At 39.1% G+C, this 26,035-nt stretch overlaps 1 protein-coding gene across 6 annotated transcripts in view; it reads left to right on the top strand.

The window, feature by feature from the left end:
• RASGRF2 (Ras protein specific guanine nucleotide releasing factor 2) overlaps nt 1-26,035 on the top strand; it is a 123,768-nt gene that overhangs the window by 74,641 nt on the left and 23,092 nt on the right. For all 6 annotated transcript variants that reach the window (XM_042866105.1, XM_042866106.1, XM_042866109.1 and 3 more), the window contains exon 18: nt 16,103-16,209. In XM_042866105.1, coding sequence (XP_042722039.1) covers nt 16,103-16,209 — 107 coding nt within the window. The remainder of the gene's footprint in view (nt 1-16,102; nt 16,210-26,035) is intronic.

The raw sequence follows: 26,035 nt of genomic DNA on the forward strand, positions 1-26,035 counted from the left end.
TCCTTTCAAACATATTACTTCTTTTTCTCCTTAACTATTATTTTTCTGTTTTGTGCAGAATCAGAACACAACCTCAAGATAAGCAAGATTATCTTGCACCAATTTTTTAAAGAATAAAACATTTTTTTAGCATTCATTGGTGAACTTGTTTGCTTTGCATGCATGCAGGTTCTCATACTTGTTAATATTCATAAACCATGAAAGTGGGGCTAGTAGAGACTGAAATTTTGCTTAAAATCCTGAATAATTGTATAGATGAAGCCAAATTAGTAAAATAGTGCTGTGCTGTTTTAGGGTAATTACAGAATGGCTTGGTTTGGAAGGACCATGGAGAGCATCCAGTTCCAACTCCTCTGCCATGTGCAAGGACATCTCTCACCAGATCAGGCTGCCCAGGGCCCCATCGAGCTTGGCATTAATGCCTGGGATGGGGCATCTACAGCTTCTCACAGCAACCTGTTCCAGTCCCTCACCATTGTCATAGTGAAGAATTTCTTCTTTGTATCTAGTTAAAATATCCTCTCTTTCAGTTCAAAACAGTTACCCTTTGCCCCATCACTACATACCCGTGTCAAAAGTCTCTTTCCATCTTTCCAGTTAGCCCCCTTTCAAGCCGTTTTGAAGGGCTGCACTAAGGTCTCCCCAGTGCCCTCCAGGCTAAACCCCAACTCTGTTAGCATGTGTTCATAGAAGAACTATTTCAGCCCTCTGATTATCTTTGTGGCCTCCTTTGGATGGGTTGTAAAAGTCCATGTCCTTCTTGTGTTGAGAGCCTGTACTTGGATCCAGCACGCCAAATGGAGTCTCGTAAGAGTGGACAGGAGAGAGACGATCACCTCCCCTGATCTGCTGGTCTTTATTCTCTTGATGCAGCACTTGGGTTGGCTTTCTGGGCTGTAATTGCACATTGCTGGCTTGTGATGAGCTTTTCTTCCTCCAGATCTTTTTCTGCAGGGTTGCTCCCAATCCATTCATCTGATAGTGTGTACTGATATTTGGAATTACCCTAACAAACGTTCAGGCCCGCCTCATAAGTCTGTTCAGATCCCTCTGGGCAGCATCCCTTCCTTCTCAAGCATCAACTGCACCACTCAACTGCAAACTAGCTTGATTGCACAGTCTGTGTCACTGGTCCCAGTGCTTCCCCTGGGAAGCACTGCTCATCACTGATCACAGAAATGCTGAGCTGTTGACTAAAGATCTCTGAATGCAGCTGTCTCACCAATTCTTCGGGCACCAAATAACCCATACATCAAATACATCTCTCCAATTTGGAGACAAGGGTGTTGTGTGGGATCATGTCAGAGAATTTACAGAAGGCTGGGTAGATGACATCAATTTGTCCTTCCTTGTCCATGTTGTCACTTCATCATAGGCCAGCAGACTGGTCAGATGTGATTTGCACTTGGTAAATCATCAATAAAACAAAGAGTAACCAATGGTGTAGCAAACAAATTTCTACTTTACCAAGAACACCTACCTATTTTAGGAAAAACAGTTAATGTTAAGTTGATCGTTTTATTTTGTAATAGGTCCAGTGAACATGGGCTTCAGGGAGATTGCATCAACAGAACCTAGATTTGAAATCTAAATCTTGTATACTCTATATATTTGGAGAAGTGTATTTCTTTCTCAAATTAAATTAGAAACCCAAAATCTCCTGACACAGAAAACAAACACTGGACAAGAAGCAAATACTTCATCCCAAGCAAACATTCATATATTATTTCATCGTGAATACAGCAGCTTATTTCAGCAATTCAGTCACCCCATTTCAAGTTGGATACTTTGGTGTTTCCAGCATGCTGCATGCTGCAAAGCTGCTTTTCTCCTCCTACAGCATGCTGATCTGCACTGTAAAGGATATACCGTTTTTCACGAGAACAAGGTGACATGTTACAAGAGAGTATAGGAGTGGGATGGAAGCTTGTGGTTGGCAGGAGGGCCTGGCTTCTTCAGTTTAAGCATTTATTTTTTAAAATACATATGAAAGGAAGAGGAGGGAAAGTGAGAAAAGTAAGAAAAAAAAAGTCATTGGGGGAGTATCTCTGACAAACATGATTTACATGCAGGAAAATAAGCCCCGTGATAAAGAAGAGATAAGTTGATTTTACTCTGTGTAATTGTAATGATTTAAAACACTAATTAAAATAGCAGCTGGAAGTTTGAAAGCATCTTCTTAAAAATGAAGATGTACTGTACTGTCCCTTTCAGTTAGTTGCCTGGACATATCTCTGGTGGTAAATCAATTTTGACTTGAATTGTTTATGTGAGTGTAATTCAGGATAGAGAGTACTTTCCTAAAACCTCTGTGTTTTGCTACTTCTGCCTTGTCAAAGACTATTTCTAAATATCACTCAAACAGTCATCCTTCAAATCACAAAAATTACATAGGCCATCAAGGGATGGAACACTTCTACAAGGACAGGCTGAAAGAGCTGGAGCTGTTCATCTTGGAGAAGAGAAGGCTCCAAAGTGACTTTTTAGCAGCCTTTCAGTATCTAAAGGGGAGCTACAGGAAAGAAAGGGGCAGACTTCTAGCAGGGTTTGATGTGACAGGACAAGGGAAGTGGTTTCAGTCTTTAAGAGGGTTAAGGGATTTAGGTTAGATATAAGGAAAAAGTCTTTTACAGTGAGGGTGATGAGGCCCTGGAACAGGTTACCCTGAGATGTGCTGGATGCCCTGACCCTGGAGACTGTCAAGATCAAGCCCTGGGCAACCTGGTAGCTGTGGTATCCCTGCTCATTGCAGGGGAGTTGAGCTAGATGACCTGTGATGAGTGGCATTCCTCAGGGATTGTTGCTGTGACTGATGTTATTTAACATCTTTGTGGGCAACATGGACAATGGGATGGGGTGCACACTCAGCAGGTGTGCAGACAACACTAAGCTGAGTAGTAGAGCTGACATGCTAGAGGGAAGAAATGCTATCCAGAAGGACCTGCATGGGCTTGAGAGGTGGCTCCATGCCAATCTTATAAAGTTCAACAAGGCCAGGTGCAAGGTCCTGCATCTGGATAGAGGCGATCCCAAGCACAGATACACATTGGGCAGAGGATGGCTTGAGAGCAGCCTTGGGGAGAAGAATTTGGGGGTGTCCGTTGATGAAAGACTCAGCATGAGCAGGCAGTGTGCGCTTGCAGCCCAGAAGGCCAACAGTATCCTGGGTTCCATCAAGGGAAGTGTGGCTAGCAGGTCAAAGGAGGTGATTCTGCCCCTCTACTCTGCTATCATGAGACCTGGAGTACTGCTACCACTTCTGGGGCCAAACACAAGAAGGACATGGAGCTGTTGGGTGGGTCCAGAGGAGGACCACAAAGATGATCAAAGGGCTGGAGCACCTCCCCTACAAGGACAGGCTGAGAGAGCTGGGGCTCTTCAGCCTGGAAAAGAGAAGGCTCTAGGGGGACCTTGTAGCAGCCTGCCACTATCTGAAGGGGCCTACAGGAAAGCTGGGGAGGGACTTTTATAACACCGTGCAGTGGCAGAACAAGGGGAAATGGCTTTAAACTGGAAAAAGGGAGATTTAGACCAGATACAAGGAAGAAATTATTTACTGTGAGGGTGGTGAGACACTGGAACAGGTTGTCCAGAGAGGCTGTGGATGCCCCCTCCCTGGAAGCATTCAAGGCCAGGCTGGAAGGGGCTGTGAGCAACCTGGTCTAGAGGGAGGTGTCCCTGCCTATAACAGGGGGTTGGAACTACATGATCTTAAAGGTCCCTTCCAACCCAAACCATTCTATGATTCTGTGAAAATTCTGTTGTGAAAATTAGCTGTTGAAATGCGTATAGAAAGTCTTTGCCCAGAGTTGCTGTAGATGTCTGTCTGCAGTAATGTACCTTAAAGGTAGCAGCAGTAACTAACAGAAGTAGACTTTTATGAGTTGCAGTTTTGATTTCCAGAATGATGTAACTCTTGAAAGCTGATTATGTACTGAACTTGTGTCAGATGAGTCCTTGAACTGTGTACCTTTCCAGTCCCTACTTTGTGTTAGTGATCTGCAGTGTTTAGCTCCACAAAATAAAGGGTTCATGTGGGAGTTGGCATTCTCCCTTGATCTCTTCTGTAGGATGGGGAAGGGGTTGTTTTGTTTTTTAGTTTTAGTTTTTGCAAGGAAATGGAAAAGTGAGTATGCTTGTTCCCTCTTGGGAACATGTTATGAAGAGATTTCCAGATCAGTTTCCTATGCAGGCCTAGGAAGATTTGAGAAGCTCTGAGACCTGAATACTACGCAGCTTCCTTGTGTTCCACATTTTGATTGAATAGCTGCAGGTCGACTTGGGTAGGAAATCCTCATTGGCTTGCTCTATATCTGACACTGTTCTTCATCAGGAAGGGTTGTGTGACAGTTAACCATTAATAGACCAGCCAGCTTTCTTTCTTATGGCTGGAGAGTTGTCAGGAATTGACCAGATGTCCTTTGCAGTGTTGGACATAGCAGGTGTTGGTGTTGCAGCAACAAGACCTGCTGGGCAGGCTCGTGTGGGGCAACAGGGGATGATGTTGTTATTACCATAGAGAGGCAAACTATCTTCTGTTGTAGGCTGCATCTTTAACACATGTTCACCAAGCTGCTTTTGTGATAAATTTGTGTATGTTTCTCCTGACAGAGGACATTTTACTAAGAAATCAGCTGGGAAATGAAAATAGAGATTAAAACCAATTTGTTTAGAATCTATCTTCTAATTTAATAACCCTAAATGATATTCACCTACCCTGTAGTGAATTTGAATAGATTTCTGTTTTTGCTCCTGAATTAAGAGCCATTTGAATTTAACAAAATTGTTGCTTAGCAATTTTAGGTAAGTGGCTAAGCATTCAAGTGAAGTTGAATCTTCCCTTGCAGTTTTGATAGAACAATAACTTTGAATTGAAACAGTGGCTTCAAGATGAAGTTTAGTTTTGCCTCAGGTGACCCCTGCTTTTGCAACTTAAAAGTCAGAGGAAAACAATGATTTTCCTCACTTCACCAGAAATTTGGAAATCAATTCTTTGTGGGTTCCCCTCTCCTAAATTATTTTCTTATTCAAGCTTATTAAAGAAGCTGGCTACTCAGGAAAAAAAAGTAAATGCAGTGGTGAATTCCTGAGCTGTAACACCATTAACCATGTGCTTCCTGACCTATTGTACTAATCTTGGAACAGCTGCCGGGAAAGTTCTGTTTCGTAGATACACGCAAGCAAACTGGCACTGGGATAAAAACATTTTATCTGAGAAAGGAGAATAGCACAGTGCCTATTCCTGAACCCCGAAACTGGATCCTACTGTGGAAGGGATAATTGGATGGGATGTGTTGAACATGTGTTTTCTCACATTTCTTTCCTAAGCTAAAAAGGGAAGGAAGTTGGAGCCAACTTTGAACGCTTACAAGAAAGGGAAAAAAAATCCTAGAATGTTGATTTTGCAAGTGGAGAATTGGACTACAAAATCTGAGTTCATAGAGTGCAGGTTGTTTAGATTACCAGTTATCCTCCTTACATTTCAGGCAACTGGTGATGTTGTATGATCTTTCATATGAGACGGGTGAGATAAGTTTTGGGAAGATTTTTTGGTGGTTTTTGTTGTTTGCTTTGCGTGTTTTTTTTGTTTGTTTGCTTTTTTCCCCTGAGTTGCTTCATTTGTTTCAGCAACAACAGTCACAAATGGTCTGGGAGTTGAAAGATGAACATTTTGTTCAGAGATTTTTGTTGACTGATACACATACTGCCAGTTTTTGTTTGGCATGACAGTCAACTATCCATTCACACATAGTCTGAAAAATGATACATTTGGCACTTTGGAAGTATTGCCTCCTTACTATTTAACCTTTACTCTTATTGTCTTAAAAAAAATCAGAACAGTTTTATAAAACATTTCCTTTAGATTATGTAAAAAGTACAGGCCAACTAATGGAAAAAATTCCAAAAGGCTTTTAGGCAGTTTTCTTTTTCTAGCAGTATGTTTTCGTAGAACTTTAACGTGTCTTTTGTGGCTCTGCACACTGAGTATTTTAAAAGTCTGAAACCTTACTTTGAATAGTTCTTGAAAAGACTGTGAGCATTCTACAAAATGGTGTGCTAGGCTTTTAGTATTGCTGATAAAGCAGGTTGAAAGTATACTCAGTCTGTAATTAAACAAATGAAAAGCTGGAGATGAAATGCAGAAACACTTCAGCAGGTAAAAACTGCCTCTGTGTTCCTTGAGGACTAAGATGCAAAGCAGGAATCAAGGCAAACTCACTTTGTTGTCATACAAATTAAAAGATACATCAGCTGCAATGTCACCATTCTTGTTCATGGAAGATAATTCAGACATTACTGCAATAAAGAACTGTTTTAAGATGTACTGAACCAATTACAAATATAATTGTTAAGGTAGGCTGGTCAATTCTTCTTTGTCAATTGTTTCCTACAGTTATTTTATAATAAATAAGTCATAGAAGAGTTGCTTTTTCATTGCAAATTTGTCATGATATTCTACAGTGTGTAAATATAATTGGCTACAGCAGCTTTTGAAATTGAAGATCTTTTCTTTCGTACAGTTAGGTTTATTAATATGGACATGAGATTTTGATGGTGTGGCCTAAGATTTCACTAGAAAATTGGAGTAGGATGTCACACATACAAGCAAATATTTGTAAAACTTCCATGAAAGCAAATATGGTTTCGAAGATAGAGGCATGTAACCCAAAATTTAGTATTGGGTTTTGGTGAATTGCAACTCCCTTTGTTGTTGCTGAAAGAAGAAAAGAATAGGGTGCTACCCTAATGGAATTACCAATTCTTCCTACTTTTGAAAATGTATTCTACTATGTGCTGTAGACTAAAGGTACAGATAGATACTCGTTCCCTGCGTGGGTATATCATATGTAAATGCTAATGCACACACATTCATTTTTATCTAACAGAGGAGTGAACGATGCTGTTTTCTCTGAAGCCATATGTTTGTCACAGTGTTCCAAAAATAAAAATGCAATTTCATTGCTGCTGAATTTTACTTACAAAAACATTAACAAACAGATTCTTGATTGCTTTTTACTTCCTAAGGTGTGTTTTAGATTTTCTAGAACAACTTGCGTAACTGCAGTTATACTGTTGAGTAAATTCTAAAGATTCTGTAACAAGTTTGACCTTCCGTCATGCTCTTCCAAGAGCATATCTTAATTGAAAAAGAAATAATAATTCCCAAAAGTGTGTGCCAGACTACCTGTAGCAATAACCTTTTTTTTTAAAGAAGTACAAAAGGGAGAATTTTCAGATTTGAATAGTTGACTTTATAGGAGGATTTTCATTCTTCGTTGTACCTATGTTTTAACATCTAATCTATATCATTGTAATTAGCAACCTTAATGTTATGATTGGGACTTGGAATACTGTGTTGATGTTAAGCATATTATTTAGACGTCTACCTTATTTCCCTGATTGCACTAAAATTATTTCACTGGACAGACAGATTTTTAGACTTCGGGATTTTGGTTCAAGTTCACAACGTAATATTTTAACTGCTTTGTCTCAGTGTTCTTTAAGTTTCTATTATTAGAAAAATCCTTTCTAAAGCAAGACTCATTTAAAAATAGTTTACCAACCTTTCTCATAAATATTTTGCAGAAATGAAAAACAGTAATTATAGCTCTCTCTGTGTTATGCTATTGTACATCAGCTGATGCATGTGAATCCAATGGGATTTACTTTACTAAGACTATAATCCCTTGACTTGATTTGATAGTTAGATTGTATGTGGAGGCTTTAGGCAGAAGAATCAAGTACATACTTGGAATTACTCCTGATGTGGGTGGATACAGCAGGGATTTTCAGCAGCATATTTATTAGAACAAAATGATTTCAGAAGTCCCAAGGACCAGTAAAAGTGAAATTAAAAGCCTGAAATGCTTTGAGTGCTCAATTTCTTCTTTTTGCAATGATCGCTGCTTTTGATACGGTATGAGCTGTTAACTCTTCATGAAACCAGCCAAGCCAACACATAGTAAATGATTAAATATGCCTCTCAATCTAAGGTGGCCCGAAGAGCATGGTTAGACTTGATAATTCCTATCTTTAAGCCTTCAACTGCTTATATGACTATTCCGTTATAAATCTGAATATGCACATCTGGTAATTCCTGAAGAAGGAGGACTATATCATTGGTCAGGTTTGCTGTTCTTTATGCAGTGAGTGGGAGTTCGTCTTCTTTTTGCTTCTTTTCCTCTCAGTTAATATAAATGGTCTTATTTCCATTTTGCCATTCTCCAGCTAGCTGATGTATGGCCATCTAATATCCTAATGAGAGAAAATAAAAGAAGAGCAGAATCCTTGCAAGTTTAGATTTCTTATCAATATTAGGCTGCTTGCTTTCTGATGCTTTTCTGTGAGAATTTGTGAAACGCACTTGCTTGAGAATCAATGACCAATAAACATGTATACCTTTAAAACTGTCAGCCAAACTTTTTTGTTATGTCAGTGAAAGCCTTTTAAAATTAGGTGTGGGTGTGCTACGTATGTTGCAGAGGCTTTGTGTATGAAAATCACTCTAGTTGAAGCCTGGGTGTTGCATTTATTCTTTATTCAGGTCAGAAAGTACCGCTGATGTTTGCCAACCCTAAGCTTTCAGGATTTGAGCTGGGCTGGTTTACAGCCCATGAGCATATTTATCAGAAGAAAAAAACACAAAGGAGAGGAAAATGTATTTTACACTTTTTTTTTAATTATTGGATGTCTGTTTTATGGGCAGTGGAGGTTTTTACCTCCTCACTTGTTGGAATGCAGTTTTCAACCGTATTAGATGATAATGCAGCATCAGTATTTGATTCCAGGTTATTTTATTAAAACTGATTGATAAAATGCTTTTTGGAAATGAAGAATTCTTTGTTAGGAGAGTCACTAGAAACTAGCTGTAGTTACTCTTCTTAAGTACAGACAAATTTCCTCTGATTTGGGGAATTTAAATTATAAGTCATTCCAAATAGGTGATCTATCATCATAACTGTTGACAAGTTAGCTATTGCGGTCAGGAATCATGTCCCACTGTATTAACACTGAAGAATAAAATGAAGTTGTTATGATTATTATACCTGGACTCAGAGGTTTTTTTGACATATTCAGCAAAGTATAAAAGCAAGTATGCATTGATCAATTCCTTTAGGACACACAGACACTACAAAATGTGTAGTATAAGTGCTTTGGTTGGTTGAGAGTGGCTTTTAAATGGGGAATTATGTGAATTTCTGATAGAGACAAGTTTGCGTAGTAAAACAAGAAAATGCAGAACATGACTGTGCTATTGGGACTTTCCTGTAACTTTTGGTGGGAAGGGTCCATTCTCTTATCTCACAGTGTCATACAGTAAGACCCTTAAATCTGGTCCAGACTGTAGGAGTTGGAAAGGTGGTAGAAACAGTAACGTACGGTGTCCTTCTGTGCTTTTTGCTTCATGAGTGGGATAGCTAATGACATCTATCAATGTAAAGTACTGTACACTTTCTCATGAGGGAAGCAACTTATATAGAATATACTGTCATAATTTAATGTGTTTGTGTCTTCAGATGTTGAGATTCATGTTTATTCAACATCTTTGTTTTCTTTTGTGGTAGCTTCAAAAATAACAGTTTTGATAATATTACCTGTAATAAAAAAATCTGGAGGTGAAAAACTGGATTTTGCGTAACAGTCTAAAGAGAAGTGCACAAGCAGGGCGATTAAATTATGTTAGACGAAGTACCACTAATACTAATAACTAACAATGATGGCAAATCAATGCTGATTTGTGTTTGATAGCATGTGGTAAAAGTTCTGTATCACCATTATGTGAAGAAGATACATGTGAAAGCAGCCTATATTCATCTCAGCAGACACTGCAGGAAAAATAAATTTCTTAAAACTAGATTACAATAAAGATTATTAATGATCAGAAATATTGCTGCTATTTCCGATGTGGAAGGATTGCATCCTTCAGGACCGAAATGGATACATGCTATGAAATGTTCTGATTGCTTCACCTTGGAGTCTGCATCTAGTCCTACCTGGGAAATGTATTTCAATCTAGAAACCTAACTAAATCATAGAAAATATTGGCATTCTGCTAAATGAGACCGTTCCCCTCTATCCTCTTCTGGAACCATGGTGAAGATGAGCTTAGAGGAAATCATGCATGCTTTGCCCCTGATTTAATTGAATTGATGCTTAACTTCCAAACTGCATTATGCCATTATGCAGTATGGGAAAGGCTGCCTTAAAATTGTCCATTTTAAAGATTGTTCCCATAAGCATTTGCTTCTGCATAGTAAGATAAAATTTCAACTGATCAAGTATTGTGGTTTCACCCAGCAGGTGGTTGAGCACCACACGGTCATCTGCTCACTCCCCCTCCTTCCCAGTGCAGAGGGGGAGAGAATCAGGAAAAAAACCGTGGAACTAGTGGGTTGAGATAAAACTATTTCCTAAGCCAGAGAAAAAGTAAAGGATCATAGTTATGACTATATATAAATATGTATGGATGGATGTACATAGCAAGTGATGCACAAACAAGTGATACCACCCCTTAACCAGTGCCCAGCTCAGCCCCGAGCAGCAGAGAATGAGATGAATTCCCACCCATTCAGTACTCTCCTTCTGCATGATGTCATATGATACGGCATATTCCTTCAACCAGTTTAAGTCAGCTGTTCTAGTTCTGTTCCATCTCAGCTCCTTGGACCCTTCACTGTGAATGGTCATAGCTCTGTACAACACTGTTTAGCAGCAAGTAGAAACATCAGTGTGTTCGCAACACTGTTTTTCCCCTAGAACCAAAACATAGCATCATACCAGACACTCTAAAGACAATTCAATCTCAGCTGAAACTGAAAAACGAGAAGTATGACTATTTTGTTAATTTTACATAGACTTACAGCCTCCATGGCTAAGACTGTCTAAGAGCCTAAGTCACAGACAGGAATGGTATTATGCAAGGGACGGTATAATCAGACTTAAAAACTGTTTCTAGACCCAAACGAGGTAGGAAGAGTATATGAGGAATATCAGCATAGATCTGTCAGTGCTGAACGCCTAACGGGAAACTGCTTGGTAGAAGTAATGATCTCTGGGATAGATCTGAGATGTGTAATTAAATCTTCCAATTTATTGCGGTAAGCATCTGAGCTGAAGCCTCTCTTGGTTCCCAAGTCTAGTCTTAGTTCAGTGCCATTTCTTTTAGCTGATACATCTGCAGACCCATAAAGGTTTGTGCTTCAATTAAGAATCCTGGGCAGTGTGTGTGACAGAGGCTATGTATCTCTTCCAGCCTCTTATACTCTGCATTAGCAGAGTGAAAAAATTGTGATTAATGAGCAAAGGGGCTTAGTAAAATTAGTGATCTATTTTTGCCATTGACTTCCATAAAGTGGATGAAATTGTGCGCCACGTTTCTGTGTTGCTTCTCTGCATACCATATTTTTTTTGTTACGTCACCTGGAAACAGTTCTGTTAATAGTAAGTACATTGTCGCCTTGCTGTTCAGCAAAGTCTGCCTGTCAGCCTTATTGGCACTTTCCCTCAGTCCCATTGTTCTCTCCCATTTGTCCATATTGAGCAGCTGCTCTGGATTGTTAATTTGCTAAGATTGCAAGCTCTTTGGTAGTGGAATTGCTTCTTTGTTGTAAGTGCACCTTTTAATCTGCTGCAATGGAGTTATAGTCTCAAATGTTGTATTGCATGCTTTGCACTGTCTCTCAGAAGATATTATTTCTATTTATGCTTGTATATAGACAAGAAAAAGCAAATACTGTGTAGCCCTGCAAGGTTCTGGCTCTCACCTGCTTTTTGCAGTAGGTGACATGCAGTTCCTGCTAGACCATGTGTTCAAAAGTAGTCAGGATTGAAGGATAGGTAGAATTTGGGTTACCTTTAGCAGTCACGTCTGTTTGTGGCTATCTTTGGTACTTTCTTTTCCACAGACCACATGGCTTTGAAAGTGGGAAAAAAAGAATGCTGGCCAAGAACTTCTCTTTGCATGTTTCTCCTTTTATATTAATTTTGCTGTGGTAATAAGTTTTTGTTGTTTTTTCTTTTGTGTTTTGTTTAGACCTTTCCTTTCAAAGTTAGAAGACCAGAAGGTAGCAGTGCTTAGTGATCTTATTTGCTTACAGTTCCTACATCTGCTATTTTTTTCTGAGTTTTATAATATTCCTAAAATTAACACCATACTTCTGTCCAATTTGTTTGTTCTTGAGTACTGTATTTCTTATGTATTCTCACATTCTTTTTAATGAAAAGATCTATTTAGCAACTATGAGAACTAATGAAATTTCTTTTGCTTTCACAGTCAGTATTCACCAGCTTTTATTTAGTCTGACAGTGCATCAGAGTTCTCTTAGCATTGGGAATAATACAGTCCAGCATTTTGAATGGTGGGTGTTTTTAGTTTAGGATGTTGCTGTACTGTCTAGGAGGGAGTTGTCATATTAGTTTTGAATAGGTCTGCTGATACCTATCTATGTATATCTTTACACTTATCTCTTCTGAAGTATAGGTGAGTAGATAAAAATAATAATAGCTTTTGTCTATGATTGTAATGGAAAATTCATGTATATAGTCACTGAAGTTTATCTAGCAGTTACTAAAAAAACTTAGAATTTTAAGTACAATCTAATTAATCTGTGCTTGATGGGCATGTTAATGATGTGGATGGTAACCATCTTTACCATCTGCTGGCAGTCTCTAGCTCCCATTTCAGTTATCAGTTAGCTTGGAATTGAAAAGCTAAGAATGAGTGGTGTGCTAAACACCATTCAAAAAGTTCTCACTTCTGGTGGTAGACCTAGTGAAGATAATTTGCTTTGCTTCTGGACATCTGAGCACACTGGTCAGTGATGACTGGCACGTCTCCATCCTTCATGAAGGACAGTTCTTCATTTGCATCTCTGTTGTAGAGCAGGTCCTCAATGTTGACCAGAATGTCTGGTCACCCCAGTCCCTTTGTCCAGAACTGCTTGCTGTTCATTCCTTATCTATGCAGAAACAGCTGGGAGTATTTTCACAGAAGAGAGGCTTCATTTTCTGAACAATCCAAGTCCCACCAACTTTGCCTGCTCCAACCTTGGCTGCATCAGGGAGGTCCTGGTGTGTTGTTCTCCAGCATTTTACTTTAAGGTTTTACTTTAAGGTCTGACTCTGCTGTGTTGTTGTCAAAGCTACCAAGTGTGGAGCCTAGCTAAGGTCTATTGTTACTCAAAACAGGTTGAGAAGGAGAACACTATGGTAAAGCCAAACATCTTTGTAGAAGCAAATATCTCCTCGTATACAAAGAACAGTGACAATACTAGCCATGACTTTTGAGTTATTCCAGCATACCATTTAGTCCTTATTATTTTCTGTTTGGGGATGGAGGGTGGGGATGGGGAGTGGAACCAGAGGAGGTCTTTTCCTGCATAGTATGCTTTACACATTTTTTTTGAAAGCTTTCAAGGATATAATTAATTATAAAATAGAAATAGAGAAAGAGAGTATGTGAGAATATACTATAATAGAGAAAGCAAGTATGTGAAGTGAAGGTGCAGTGAAAGCTTGTTAGTACAGACAGCAGAAACCTGTCCATTCCCCAGGCCAACTTTTACACCAGGCATTTTACACCAAAACATGTTTGAGTATTGAAAAGTGCAAGGTGGAAGGAAACTACTGTAGGCAAGGAACAGGCCAGGGTAGTGGTGTAACAATTTTTATTGCATGTCTTTGTGGTCTTAGATAGAAGATGCTGATCTCTGGTGCTCGTTTTGGGAACTGTGTAATGCATCACATTTCCAGATAATTTTTGAGAGTCCAGAAGAAAATACTATAAACAAAGTCTTCTTCAAAATCAGTTGGCAGATTTAGTTCTGTGACAGAAAGCATTCCTGAAATGTTTTGGGGTTCCTTTTTTCAGAAAGAATGATCAAGCATAAATGTTTTGTGGAAAGAGAAGCACATCCTGGCATTTTGATGTGTTTGGTTTTTAAAAACAAAGTGATTACGAAATCAGTAGATTTTCAGTTTTGTTTTGAACAAATACATTACATAGCTATTTATCTGAAGTCTTGTACCTGTAGTTGTACAGAGTTAACACGCGTGGAGTTAAATACACCTCTGCACCTGCACATCTCTGGTCACCAAAGTTCTCTTCATACACAACTGGGCATCTCTGTGTATCCAGCCAAGCCATCAACATTAGCTACTGATTATGTGGATCTGACTAAATATGTTGCTTAGGTTCCATTAAAGCTAATTACTGATTAAAAATTGATGAAGTTCTGAGAACCATAGAAGTTTGCTGAGTGATCCCTGGGGCTTTACATTTTTCCTTTCTTCCTTTTCTTATTCTTTTTTTTGCAGCTAGCTTGAAACTGTTTCTGTAGTTATCTCTCCTTTTTTCCTTTCAGCTTACCAAAACTTCTTTTCCTTAATGTTACTTTCATGGAGACTCTGCTGCTTTAATACATAATTTTCATTGTGACTTTCACTGCTGCAATCAAGTGGCTAATTGAGCAGTTTATAATGTGTATGCCTAATTGCTTCTGCAAGAGGTTAACTGTGAAAAGCATGGAAAATTAACACACAAAATGTTGCCTAGGTTACCTTTTACTAAGTAAAGCCTCAGAGATTTTGTTTACTTTGCTGTTTATGGGCAATGAAACTCCTGAAGATGTGTTAATATGAAAATTCCTTCAGTACTGAGTCATAGATATCAACTACAGTGTCATATGCCATACTTCAAAGCATGCGTCCATGAAATAGGATAGAGAATCTGTTTGGGGTTCAGCCTGTAGTAAAGAATACGTTATTGCAGTTACACTTATGTTTTTTTTTTTCCTTCTGTCTGGAAATGCAGAACAGCAGTTTAGTTTTTTGGACTGAATATATTAAATATCTGTGATAAAAATAGTATAATGCTAATACTAGACTCTGAGAACACCTCAAATGTTCTTTTCACAGAATAAACAGATGCACCCCTTTGCTCTTTCTAATAATATAGAGGCTTCAGAACAGCATTCATGCCAAAAAAAATTGCAAAGCGCTGATCCATATGTAAGGGAGTTTCCAGTTGTTCCTGGACTCTGCACTGTGTGAAATGGAAAACAATGTAGTGTAAGATCAAATCCAACAGAAACCTAGAGAAAAATTAACTTCTGAAGAGTTTTGTCAGTTATCATTTGTTGTTGTTTTGTTTTTTATTAATAGAAGTATTTAATATCATCATTTTATTAGTAATATACAGCTACAACAAAACTAGACAGGCAAGAAACAATGCTGTGAATGTAATAGGAAACTTACCATCCCTGTATGTGTTTAAGAACTGTTAGGATGTGGTGCTCACGGACATGATTTAGAGGAGAGCTGTTAAGAGTTAGGTTATGTATGCGTATGGTTAAGTTGTGGTTGGACCTGAGCAATTCCATGATTCTGTGATTTTTAAAAATATTTCTGGATGAGTAAATATTGATGACTAAAAAAAAGTTGACATTATAAGATGTGTGGGGAAGTGCTGTGTTTGGCACATCATTCTTTCAGTATGTAAATGTGTTTTCTGTATACCTTCACACCTTCTTGTTACTACAGTGGTAAAAAAAATAAGCTGTTTGTATGTGCTGTTGACTAGTAGAGCCCTGTACAGTGCTCTCATGAAGGGAGGACATGCTTTCATGAAGGGAGGAACATTTCTTGTGCTGAACTTTTTCTCCTCTGTATTTAAACTGTTATCCTTCTCTGATTCCTTACAATGTACCACATCTATGATGTACCACTTTCCAATTTCTAAATCACACTCGCTTTATATAGCTTGCTTGACCACAGGCTCTGTTTGCTTTTAGATTAGTCATGTTTTGTATTGTTTCTTTCATACTGATGAGAGACCTGTCTTCAAGCCAATACTCTCCATCTTTCTGAAGCTGAACAGTAAACCAAGTAGATATCTGTATTATCTATGATGGGCTTATATGATATTGTACTGATTTTGCATAATTACAGTGGTCTAAATGATCGTGTTTGAAATACAAGCTTTCTTTTCATTACTCACAAATGCTCAAGTAAGCCTTCTATTTAGCAGTTACAAATACAGGATTTGAAGAAATGTAATACCTCTGTTAATTTTAATTCTTATGTGTGTGTTTTTTCCTCATAGGTTTTAGCAATTCTGAACGCATGTGTGACAAAGAGTTCATAATACGCAGAGCAGCCACTAATCGTGTCCTGAATGTCTTACGTCACTGGGTCTCCAAGCACTCTCAGGTATTCTTGTGTTGCACTTTTCTCTCCAAAAGTATTGCGTAAGCGGAAAAATGCTGCCTGACTTCCTTGAACAAATGCAGTTTATGTACTTTGAGTCTCTCTACAAAATACGGTGGGGCTGTTAAGTTACTTTGATTGAATGTGTTGAAATACTTGCAATGCATAAAGATATTTGCATAAAGAACATATATATTTGTTCTGAAGCGTATCTGGAAAGATGCACCAGTCCATCATTTTTGTCACTCTACAGTCCAATTCTATGAATCTGATCACAAAATGGAGTAACTAGTAGAATTTCTTACATAGCAGTGTCTTTTAAGCTGCTAGGTAAGAGGTACGTTGGAAGATCTTGCATGCATCCAGCAGACTATGAGAAAAATTACTGAAAGAAACAATGAATGGAAGAATGAAAACAGAGAAAAAATGAGGAAACTTGCAAGAGAGCATTATGGAAGCATATGAAACATCTTGACTGCTTTGTTGTTCCATATTAATAATCAAGAACACGTGATCAAAGCAGGGTTTATTGCACAGCTGACTGCAGCACTCTCCTGTATTAAACACTATTCCCTTTTTGTCCTCAGAATGGATTTAGTTTTAATAGAGATCAGATGTGCTAGTGAATGAAGCCAGTAGAAAATACAAGTGTGAAAACTGATTGTGTTTGAAAAGCTGAATAGCCAAAGAGGAGGTTTTGGCATTGTACTCTACATGCTATGTCTGTGCTATAGCTATCAGTAAGTGAGTGCTATGAGTCAACCTTCCATGCTGATTAAATGACAGAGTCATCAGACTTTTGTCCGCATTAAGTAAATCTCTACAATTTATTAAACTGATGTTTAGTTTCAGGGCTGACCCTGATTGAGTTCTGATGATTCCCTAGTATAAACACAGAGTAACTATGAAGAGTGTAAGCACTCTCTGTCAGTGTGTCACTTTAACAAAAATATTCTTTCTCTCCTGGAAATGAAGACATTATTTGTTCAAGGCCTCTAATCAAGGTCAAAGGCCTCCAGTAATATGCAAAAATACAATATTGTCCTGATTATTTTTGCACCTACTTTTACAGAAAATTACACAATTAGTATTTTTTTAAAACTATTGTGGGAATTAAGGTAGTGGACGAAAGTTCAAAACAATGAATTCTCAAAGAGGAAGCTGTTAATTGATCTCCCTAATCATTACTGCCTTTTGTTTTTTTCTCTTGCAAGGATGGCAGATTTTAATTCTCTCTCTCTTCTCTTAACCCACTATTCCAGTAAAGCAAATATTTAAAATGCAAGGACTTTGGCACAAAAAGTAATGAATGCTGCAGTAACAAAGCATGTAATCAGCTGTTTGTGTTGTTTCTTGAGAGACAAGGGACAAAGGAAGGACACAAGACTTTAGCAAAACAGAAATGACTGGCTAGTTTCTGCCAAATAAACCAAGATCAGCACTGCTTTAAGGAAGGCGAGAGAAGAATTACTGTCCAGCCAAACAGTATGAAATATTGCCAGTGAAGAAAGATAGTCCTTGGAGAGCAGTAGCTTAGAGCCTCATTTTACAGTAAGAACACAAACTGCAAACCAGAGAACCCTTAGCCACCAGTGTCTGCTGAAGAAATGCAGATTTCCAAAATGACAAAACAGTTGAAGCACAAGAATTCCGTGGGATCAACAGACATGCCAAAAACTTTATTACATTTTAAGGTATTTGCATCACTCACAGGCCATCAGCATACCTGGGACATCTTTCACCTTCATCCACAGAAATGGGCAGGTTTTATTTGCTTAAAAAAAGAGATAGCAAGGAAAACAGTTGACAAAATAAGTTGGTATTTGCAAAGATAAGCAAGTCACTCAGTGTGTTTTCTTGATAGCATTTTCCAGACTTTTTCTGCCAAAATGCCATTTCCTCGTGAGTGGATAAAAAGATGCAAAGGCATTAGATGGCTGAATCGTGTAGCATTGTTCAGCTTTCTCTTTAGAGTGCTGCATGCACATGTGCTTAGTGTTGCAGCATATGACTGTCTCTGCAGGATGTGATTAACTCAGTACACGTGTTCTCTGATCCACCAATGATAGTAATTTATTTACAAGTTATTTATTTGCCTGAATGATGGTACTGATTCATAGTGTTTCAGTGCCAAGGGTACACAAGGTGTTGCACAGTCATAAAACAGTATGTAGCCTATGTTCAGAAATGTTCAGCCATCTGTCATAAGTGTGCTTATAAAGTTTACAAGTTACTTATTCCCTACCCTCCATTCCTCCCTCTGGATCCCTTTGGTTCATTTTAGTGTTCTACTCTCCAGTGTATAATAACACAGGTCAAGGTTAGTGCATGAACCAAGGGAGAGAGATACTGTCCAAACAAATGTTTCAAAGCTTTGTATTTCCTCACTTTCCTCCATCCAGTTCTTGGCTTGGTCTTGAAGATGTTTTATCTGCTGGGCTATGGAATTAATTAGCTTTCTACAACATCTTGCAGTTGTGTCAAAACCACAGTTGGGGAAGATTAGGTATTTTTTAAGCACGTGTTTTTAAAAACTTGTCTGATCATGGATGCCTTTTAATATATAAACTTGTCTGTGTGCAGAAAACAGAATCATTAAAATAAATATTTCAGCCTATTCAGAGAGAATATGAGTTCATGAAGCAGTTCTGTTATCTAGAAATGATCCTAAATAATGTTTAGAAAAAGGACTAATTATTTTTAAAAGTTGGGTCATTCACTGTGTAGGGCCCTCACTTAAATTCTGTGTAAATATATTGCAATGCCAGATCTGCAGCCCTTTGAGAATGGCAGAAGGAACTAATTAATGTCTCCGAGAGCTCCCAAGGCACAGACAAAAATTTGGAACAAACTTGCCCATGTAATGTGATATATAGTTTCTGCTCTTGGTTTTTACCACACTGGGCAAGGGAAATCAAACCTGTATTGCTGACCTTCCCCTTCCCCTTCCCCTTCCCCTTCCCCTTCCCCTTCCCCTTCCCCTTCTCCTTCCCCTTCCCCTTCCCCTTCCCCTTCCCCTTCCCCTTCCCCTTTCCCTTCCCTTTTCCTTCTTTCCTTTTCTTTTCTTTTATCTTTTTTTTTGTTTGTTTTGTTTTGTTTTTTAGTGCATTAAAGACTTCCCAGGCTTTTTTTAAATTTACATTTCATTCCTTTCATTTTCTTTAATCCCTCTTTTTTCCATGCTCTTCTCCATTCAAACATCGATAGGCCAACAAAGCTTTCTTTTCCCAAAATAACAGCTGAATGTTCATGTTTACATTTGTTTTTAGAATGTAATTGAGAGGAAGAGCATAGGATTCTCTGGTTGTAAACAGTGAAAACACAAATGCTGAGGCAGACAGTCACTATGAAGACAACGGCTTTGATGAGAATGGAAAGGACTTATGAAGGCAAAACTCCCACTTAATTCCTGTCAGAGATGGAAAAATAGAAAGGGAAAATGAGGCAAAGAGGAGAAAGTTCATGCATGATTTTAGTTTTCCTGGTGAGATCTTGCAGCCTCGTCTTTGTTTAACAATACTTTCTTTTATCTAAACACTTCGGCATACAAAATGAATAATACTGCTTCTGTGGCAAGCAGATGAAAATGGAGTTTGTCCAAGGAGAAAAATTTTTCATCTGCTGCTGAGGAAAGAAAAGCTGGCTTTTCCAGGCTTCCCAGTTTTGAATGACAGTTCGGTTCTTGTTCCCGCTGGCTTCTTTGAGAATCTCAGCTGGAATGAATTGGAAAATCTTGACTCTGTTACAAACAACATGACTGCCAGATGGTGTCAGTGAGTTACGAAGTTACCACAGGATCTGGGGAGCAGACCAAAACTTGCATTTTGAGAGTGTAGGTCATGTTTTTGATGCCTGACTCCTGTCTTTCTCCAACTGTGAAATAACCTTCAACAAATCATCCCCTTGCTTGCCTGATTAAGTCGTGTTGGGTTTTCAAGAGAAGGTTTTTCAAATGTAGTTACTGATCTTGCCTGGGGAATACAGTAGAAAGACACCTGTATATAGAAGATTATCCAAGAAAGTAGGTTATGGTTAGGCTCCAATAGTTTTAGTGCATCCTGCACGTGAATTGGCCAATCCAATTTTTGCATTATAACAAAAAAAGATAAAAATTCATTTGTCTGAGCCCTACTTGGGTCTTGTTTAAAGGCAAAAAGGAATGAATATTTTAGCTGACAAAGTTATAGTGAGCTTATTGTAGAAATGTGAACAAATCACACTGTAGCCACATTAACTCTATGATAATCTGTAATTTTCTTACAGCAAGATATTCTATATTCTGACTACCTGTGAAGTAAATCCTTAAGACCTGTGGTCTCTATCTTGAAACAACAAAGATGCTCCTGGTGTTCTGTCTGATGTAGACATGTAAAAATACTAACTGTGAGTTGGAAAAAGAGGTTGCCACAAGGAGAAGAAGAACAAGGGAGCTGTGAGAGAGTGTTCAGACATACTGTTGGTCACTCGGTAAAGAAATCAAGTTTACATAAACTTACTCCATGTGCAGAATACACATGCATATTCAGTAGTAATGTCCTTAACTGTTGTTGTGCTTTGTCCAACTATTGCAGAAGCATAAGGGTTTGATATTCCATGACCCTTTAGGGAGCATGAGTCACCCTCAGAACAGTAGCCAGGCTTGCAATCAGTCAGACTAATTAGAGGTGCACTACCCTCACTTCTGCTGGAACATGACAGATCCCCCCTCACTGAGGTCTCCCTACAAAGCTCTGCTTTGTACCAAATCCCAGAACTTAGAGCACAGATGTCATATTTCTAATCAGTCCTGATTACTTTAATCTGACAGTACCTAGTGGCTAGATTCTTCTTTCAAGGTTCCTTTATACTACTGGATTTTACAGTTCTTAGATAATGAAAGGTTTGTGTTGTACACGCTGAGAATTACTCAGTCATGGTATTAATGTAGCTTGTACTTTTATCCTAATTATATTCAACCTGAACCGACAAGCTAACACTGATACTATAGAACCAGAGCTGGCACTCCTTCCCAAATGATGATTGTTTCTTGGCACTTGAAACTAGCTGGAAAACAAAGCCATTGTCCCTTGGTTTCTTTCTGAAATGAACTAGAAGTTCATTGATGTAGTGACACATTTTTCTGACTGCCAGGTTTAGTATCTTTTATCTTTTTTTTTTTTTTTCCCCAAATATGTAAATATTTTGTTGCAAGTGTATTTATAAAAATTTCATGCAGCAGAATTACATATGATAGTTGTGCTTTTATGAAAAAAACAAAACAGAACAAAGTTGTAGAGTTCTGCATTACTGAAGTAATTCCAGTTAATTATGATAGAGTTTGATCTTCTGTGAAGTAAATTAGAAGTTACCCTGCTGATGTCATTGCAGTGATTGTCTGTTTACACTTTGGCGTAAGAACAGATATATTAAAATTGTAAGGAAAAATCCATCTATTTAAAAATACACCAATTTCGTTGTGAACAGTCTTTCAGTAGGTCTCTTTCTGCTCCTGGACATCTCCAGTGTTGGGCTTCCAGCAAGATTTTATCATTATCCTGTCACTTTAAAGTAATCAGTTATAGCCAGCAGCAGTGCTAGTCTTTCTCAATGTCTGTGCCCGTCTGCTATTTTCAGTTTGCTGCTGGCAGTGGGGGCAAAGGACAATGAGTGCACACAGTAAATCCACATCGTATGAATACTCATAGAGACATCCAAAACCTGACTCCAGATGTATGTGTAGTTTTCCCTTCACGTCTGATATTTTTAATCCTTCATTAAATTTTTATTGTCCCTTCACTAATTAAACTTTTTTTGCTCTTCATTAGAGCATTTTCACTTCAGATATCTCTAAAAATTTTCCTTTTTCCTAGCCATTATGCCATATCCCCAGCAATTTCTGTCTTCACTGACATATCTTCTTACTTGATGCTTCTCCCTTAACCTTCCACATGAGCATTTCTTGTTCTTCCTACGTTTGTCTTTTCTGCTTCCCTGTGTTTCCTTCAAACACATCTCTCTTCAGTTTTTCTTGTTTGTCATTTACAGACTGAAAGATCTTCACTGTGTAGTTATTCTAAAGATGAAGAGAATTTGCTAGGAGAAGACTTCAGTGCATTGATTCTTCTTGCTTGTAGTGATAATATAAACTACATCTGGAGAACACCATCAGTTATATATGCTGGTGCTGGGAATCTGGATTTAGAAAGAAGTCAGCTTCCTTCCTTCCGTGCTTGAAAAAAGGCTTCCAGTTCCAGATATGTACTTGGTCAGAGGATTAGTTTTCTGTGCATTTGTAATGATGCAGAGCCATGCAGGCTTTGGGAGTGCTGCTGCTGGTCAGCCAAGTATGCCTGCCACATCTTTTTGAGCAATTTTCCCGTTTCCTTAGAGCAATAGAGAGAAACTAATAAAATTGGTCCAAATGTATTCGGCAAAGTCTGTCACAAGGGATTAATATTACATTTATCATGTACTCCTCTTACTCCTCTTCACATGGCAATCAGAACTTCAGAACTCTGAAGCCAGTCTCTCAATAGTTGTTTTCTGCTAGTTTTTTTTTTTCTTGCCTTCTAAGCAGACACCTGAAAATTTGAACTTGGCTGCATTTTGAGAGCTGAACTTAGGTGAAATTATTCTTACAGGTAGCACGTATTGGTCTGTTGAAGTTGGAGATTTTTGAAGATCTCAGCAGGTTCTTCATGATTACTCCTTGTACAATTCCCTTGCCTAACCAATTGATCGGCATTTTACTGTGGAGTGATGGCATTGGTGGACAAAGAAGAGGTAACTGATGGATCTGCTAGGCCATTGACGTGGTCCTATAACACATCCTTTTCTCTGCACTGAAGAGAGATGATTTGAAGGCTGGACTGTTCCACAGATTAAGAACTGATTGGATGGTTGCAGCCAGAGGGTTGTAGTCAGTGGCTCTGTGTCCAGTTGGAGGCTGGTCACAAGTAATGTACCATAGGGGTATATCTTGGGACCGGTGTTCTTCAGCATCTTTATCAGTGATATAGAGAATGGGACTGAAGGTACTCTCAGCAAGTTTGCTGATGACACCAAGCTGAATGGTGCAGTAGATACAGTGGAAGGAAGAGATGCCATCCAGATGACCCTGGCTTGAGAAATGGGCAGATGAGAACCTGTCCTCATGGCCCAGCTCTATCCTGGACTGCATCAAAAGAAGCATAGGCAACGGGTCAAGGGAAGAAAACCTGTCCCTCTACTCTGCACTGGTGTGGTCTTACCTGGAGTACTGCATCCAGATATAGAGCCCTCAGCATAGGGAAGACATACACTCGTTGGAGCATGTCCAGAGGAGTGCCACAAAAATGGTTCAAGATATGCAGCACCTCCACTATGAGGTCAAGTTAAGAGAGCTGGAGTTGTTCAGCCTGGAGAAGAGAATGCTCTGGGGAGACCTGAGAGTAACCTTTCTGTATCTAAAGGGGAGCTACAAGAAAGAAGGGGGCAGACTTAGCAGGGTCTGTTGTGATAGGGCAAGGGGAAAAGGTTTCAAACGCAGTAAGGGCAGATTTAGGTTGGATATAAGGAAGAGGTCTTACATAATGGGATGGGGAGGCACTGGAACAGGTTGCCCACAGATGTGGTGGAAGTCCAAGGAAGGCCAACTGTAAGGTGTTGCCCTTGGGTTGGGGCAATTCTAGTTATTTGTATGGACTGGGAGAAGAATTCATGGAACGTAGCCCAGCTGAGAAAGACTTTGAGATTCTAGTGGGCAAAAAGTTGGATATGATCCATCAGTGTGTATTGCAGCCCTAAAGACTAGCTGTATCCTGCGCTGCATCAACAGAAAAGTGGCCAGCAGGGAAAAGGAGGTGATTGTCTAATTCTGCTCAGGTCTCATGAGACCCCATCTGGAGTACTGTATATAGGCCTGGGGCTCCCCAGCTCAATAAAGATGTGGAGCTGTTGGAGGAGGTCAAAAGGAGGGCCATGGTCAAAAGGAGGGACAGAGGGTTGGGGCACCTCTCTAATGAGGTACAGGCTGAGGGAACTGGTGGTCTTTGGCCTGGAGAAAAGAAAGTTCTGGAGCTCTGGGGGAACACAGTCCTCCACTACTTGGGGTGAGCTTAAATGCAGGAGGGAGACTAAGTTTTTACACTGTCTGAAAAGGGCAGGATAAGGTAGAATGGCTTTAAACTGAAAAGAGTGGAAATTTAGGGTAGATGTTAAGCAGAAATTCTTTACTCGGAGGGTGCTGAGGCCCTGGCACAGCTGCCCAGAGAAGTTGTGAATGCCCCCTCCCTGTAGGTGCTCCAGGCCAGGTTGGATGGGGTTCTGGGCAGTCTCATCTGCTGGGCAGCCCTGCCCAAAGCAGGAGATAGGAACTAGGTAATCTTTAATGTCCATTCTAACCTCAACCATTCTGTGATTCTGTGATGTACTCAAATATTTTCCAAATAAATTATGTTCTCATGTTTTAGCTCCCTTTTGTTTGCCTGGGTTATTCAATGTTTCCTGACATTGTTTAAATGGGGAATGTTTCCTCCCCCTTGAGAAAATTTAAAGAAAGGGAGGAGGAAATGTTTTGGGAGTTTCATGTGACAAAACTTAGAAATTATATAACTACCACCTGTAATAAATCTACATATTTCTTGTTAAACCTCACTGGCACATCTAGTTGTTTTTCTTGCTTTCTGCTGCCACTGTCACAGTCTTTTGACTTCTGGGCAGTGATTCTAAATCCAACATCCCTTCTTTTTTTGATTTTTCACTCAGCTGGATAGGTTGCTTCTAAAGCACTTTCATACTGCAGCACAGCTTTTCTAGCTGCTCCTGGCAAGGGAATTTGTATGTACTTTCTGAAGAAAACAGTACCATCTAGTCTTGTGGGTGGCACTGATCAACAGGCTGGTTATGAATTTACTTAAAATGTAATCATGCTGAACTTGGTACTCTTCAGCTATAAAAGAGATGATGTTTAACCCTGATAAGCAGGTAAGCACCACAGTTGCTCTCTTACTCCCACCCAGTTCTCTTTCGGTCCAAAATTAACAAATTTGTGAGCCAAAACAAAGAGGGTCGCACAGCACCTGCTCAGTGATGCGTAACCAGTTCCCAAGCAATGACAGCATCTGGCCAGCTCCCCCAGTGTATCGTTCTGTATGACACCACATGGTATGTGACATCCACTTGGGTCAACTGTGCTGGTTTTTTCCCTCCCAGCTCCTTGTTAGCTCCCAGCTCCTCCCTGGCAGAGCAGTGTCAGAAGCTGAAAAGTCCTTGGCTCTGTGCAGCACTGCTCAGCAGTAGGTAGAACATCAGTGTGTTACCTCTTGCTGCACTGCTCTACTGCTGTGAATTAAATAAGTGATGGTGACCACTGTGCTTTTTAAGAGCTGAGAACTTCATACATCCTATTCTTATCCTTTGTGACTCCATGGCAGCCCTCCTGCTTAAATAATCGGCTGTTTTTTATGTATATATATGTATATATGTGTATAATATTTTTATATATTTTCACAAGTGATTTTGTTCTGTAAATATTAAATACAAAGCTGCACCTTTTCGCCCTAAAGACTTACAAATAAAAATTGAATTTATTCCAGGAAATCTTAGTTAATTTCTCTGCTTAAGCCAACTGTAAATCGGAATAAAACTAACAAAACTTTAGGCTAATGTGGACTCTAAAATACACTAGAGTTATGTACTGTTCCATAAAGAATTCAGTCACAATTCAGTCACTGTCAAACTGAAGTCCACCAGATGGAAAGCTCAAAACTAGAGCAGCTCTTGTCCGACTGACTGCATTTCTTCTGAAATATAGAAATTCCAATTGAAAGTCTCTTTGAATGCTGGTCTGCTACAAATTCTGAGCAGCTGT

Source organism: Lagopus leucura, unplaced genomic scaffold (assembly GCF_019238085.1).
Source record: "Lagopus leucura isolate 7727_CA_CO unplaced genomic scaffold, USGS_WTPT01 Super-Scaffold_810, whole genome shotgun sequence".
In the NCBI taxonomy this organism is placed as follows: Eukaryota; Metazoa; Chordata; class Aves; order Galliformes; family Phasianidae; genus Lagopus; species Lagopus leucura.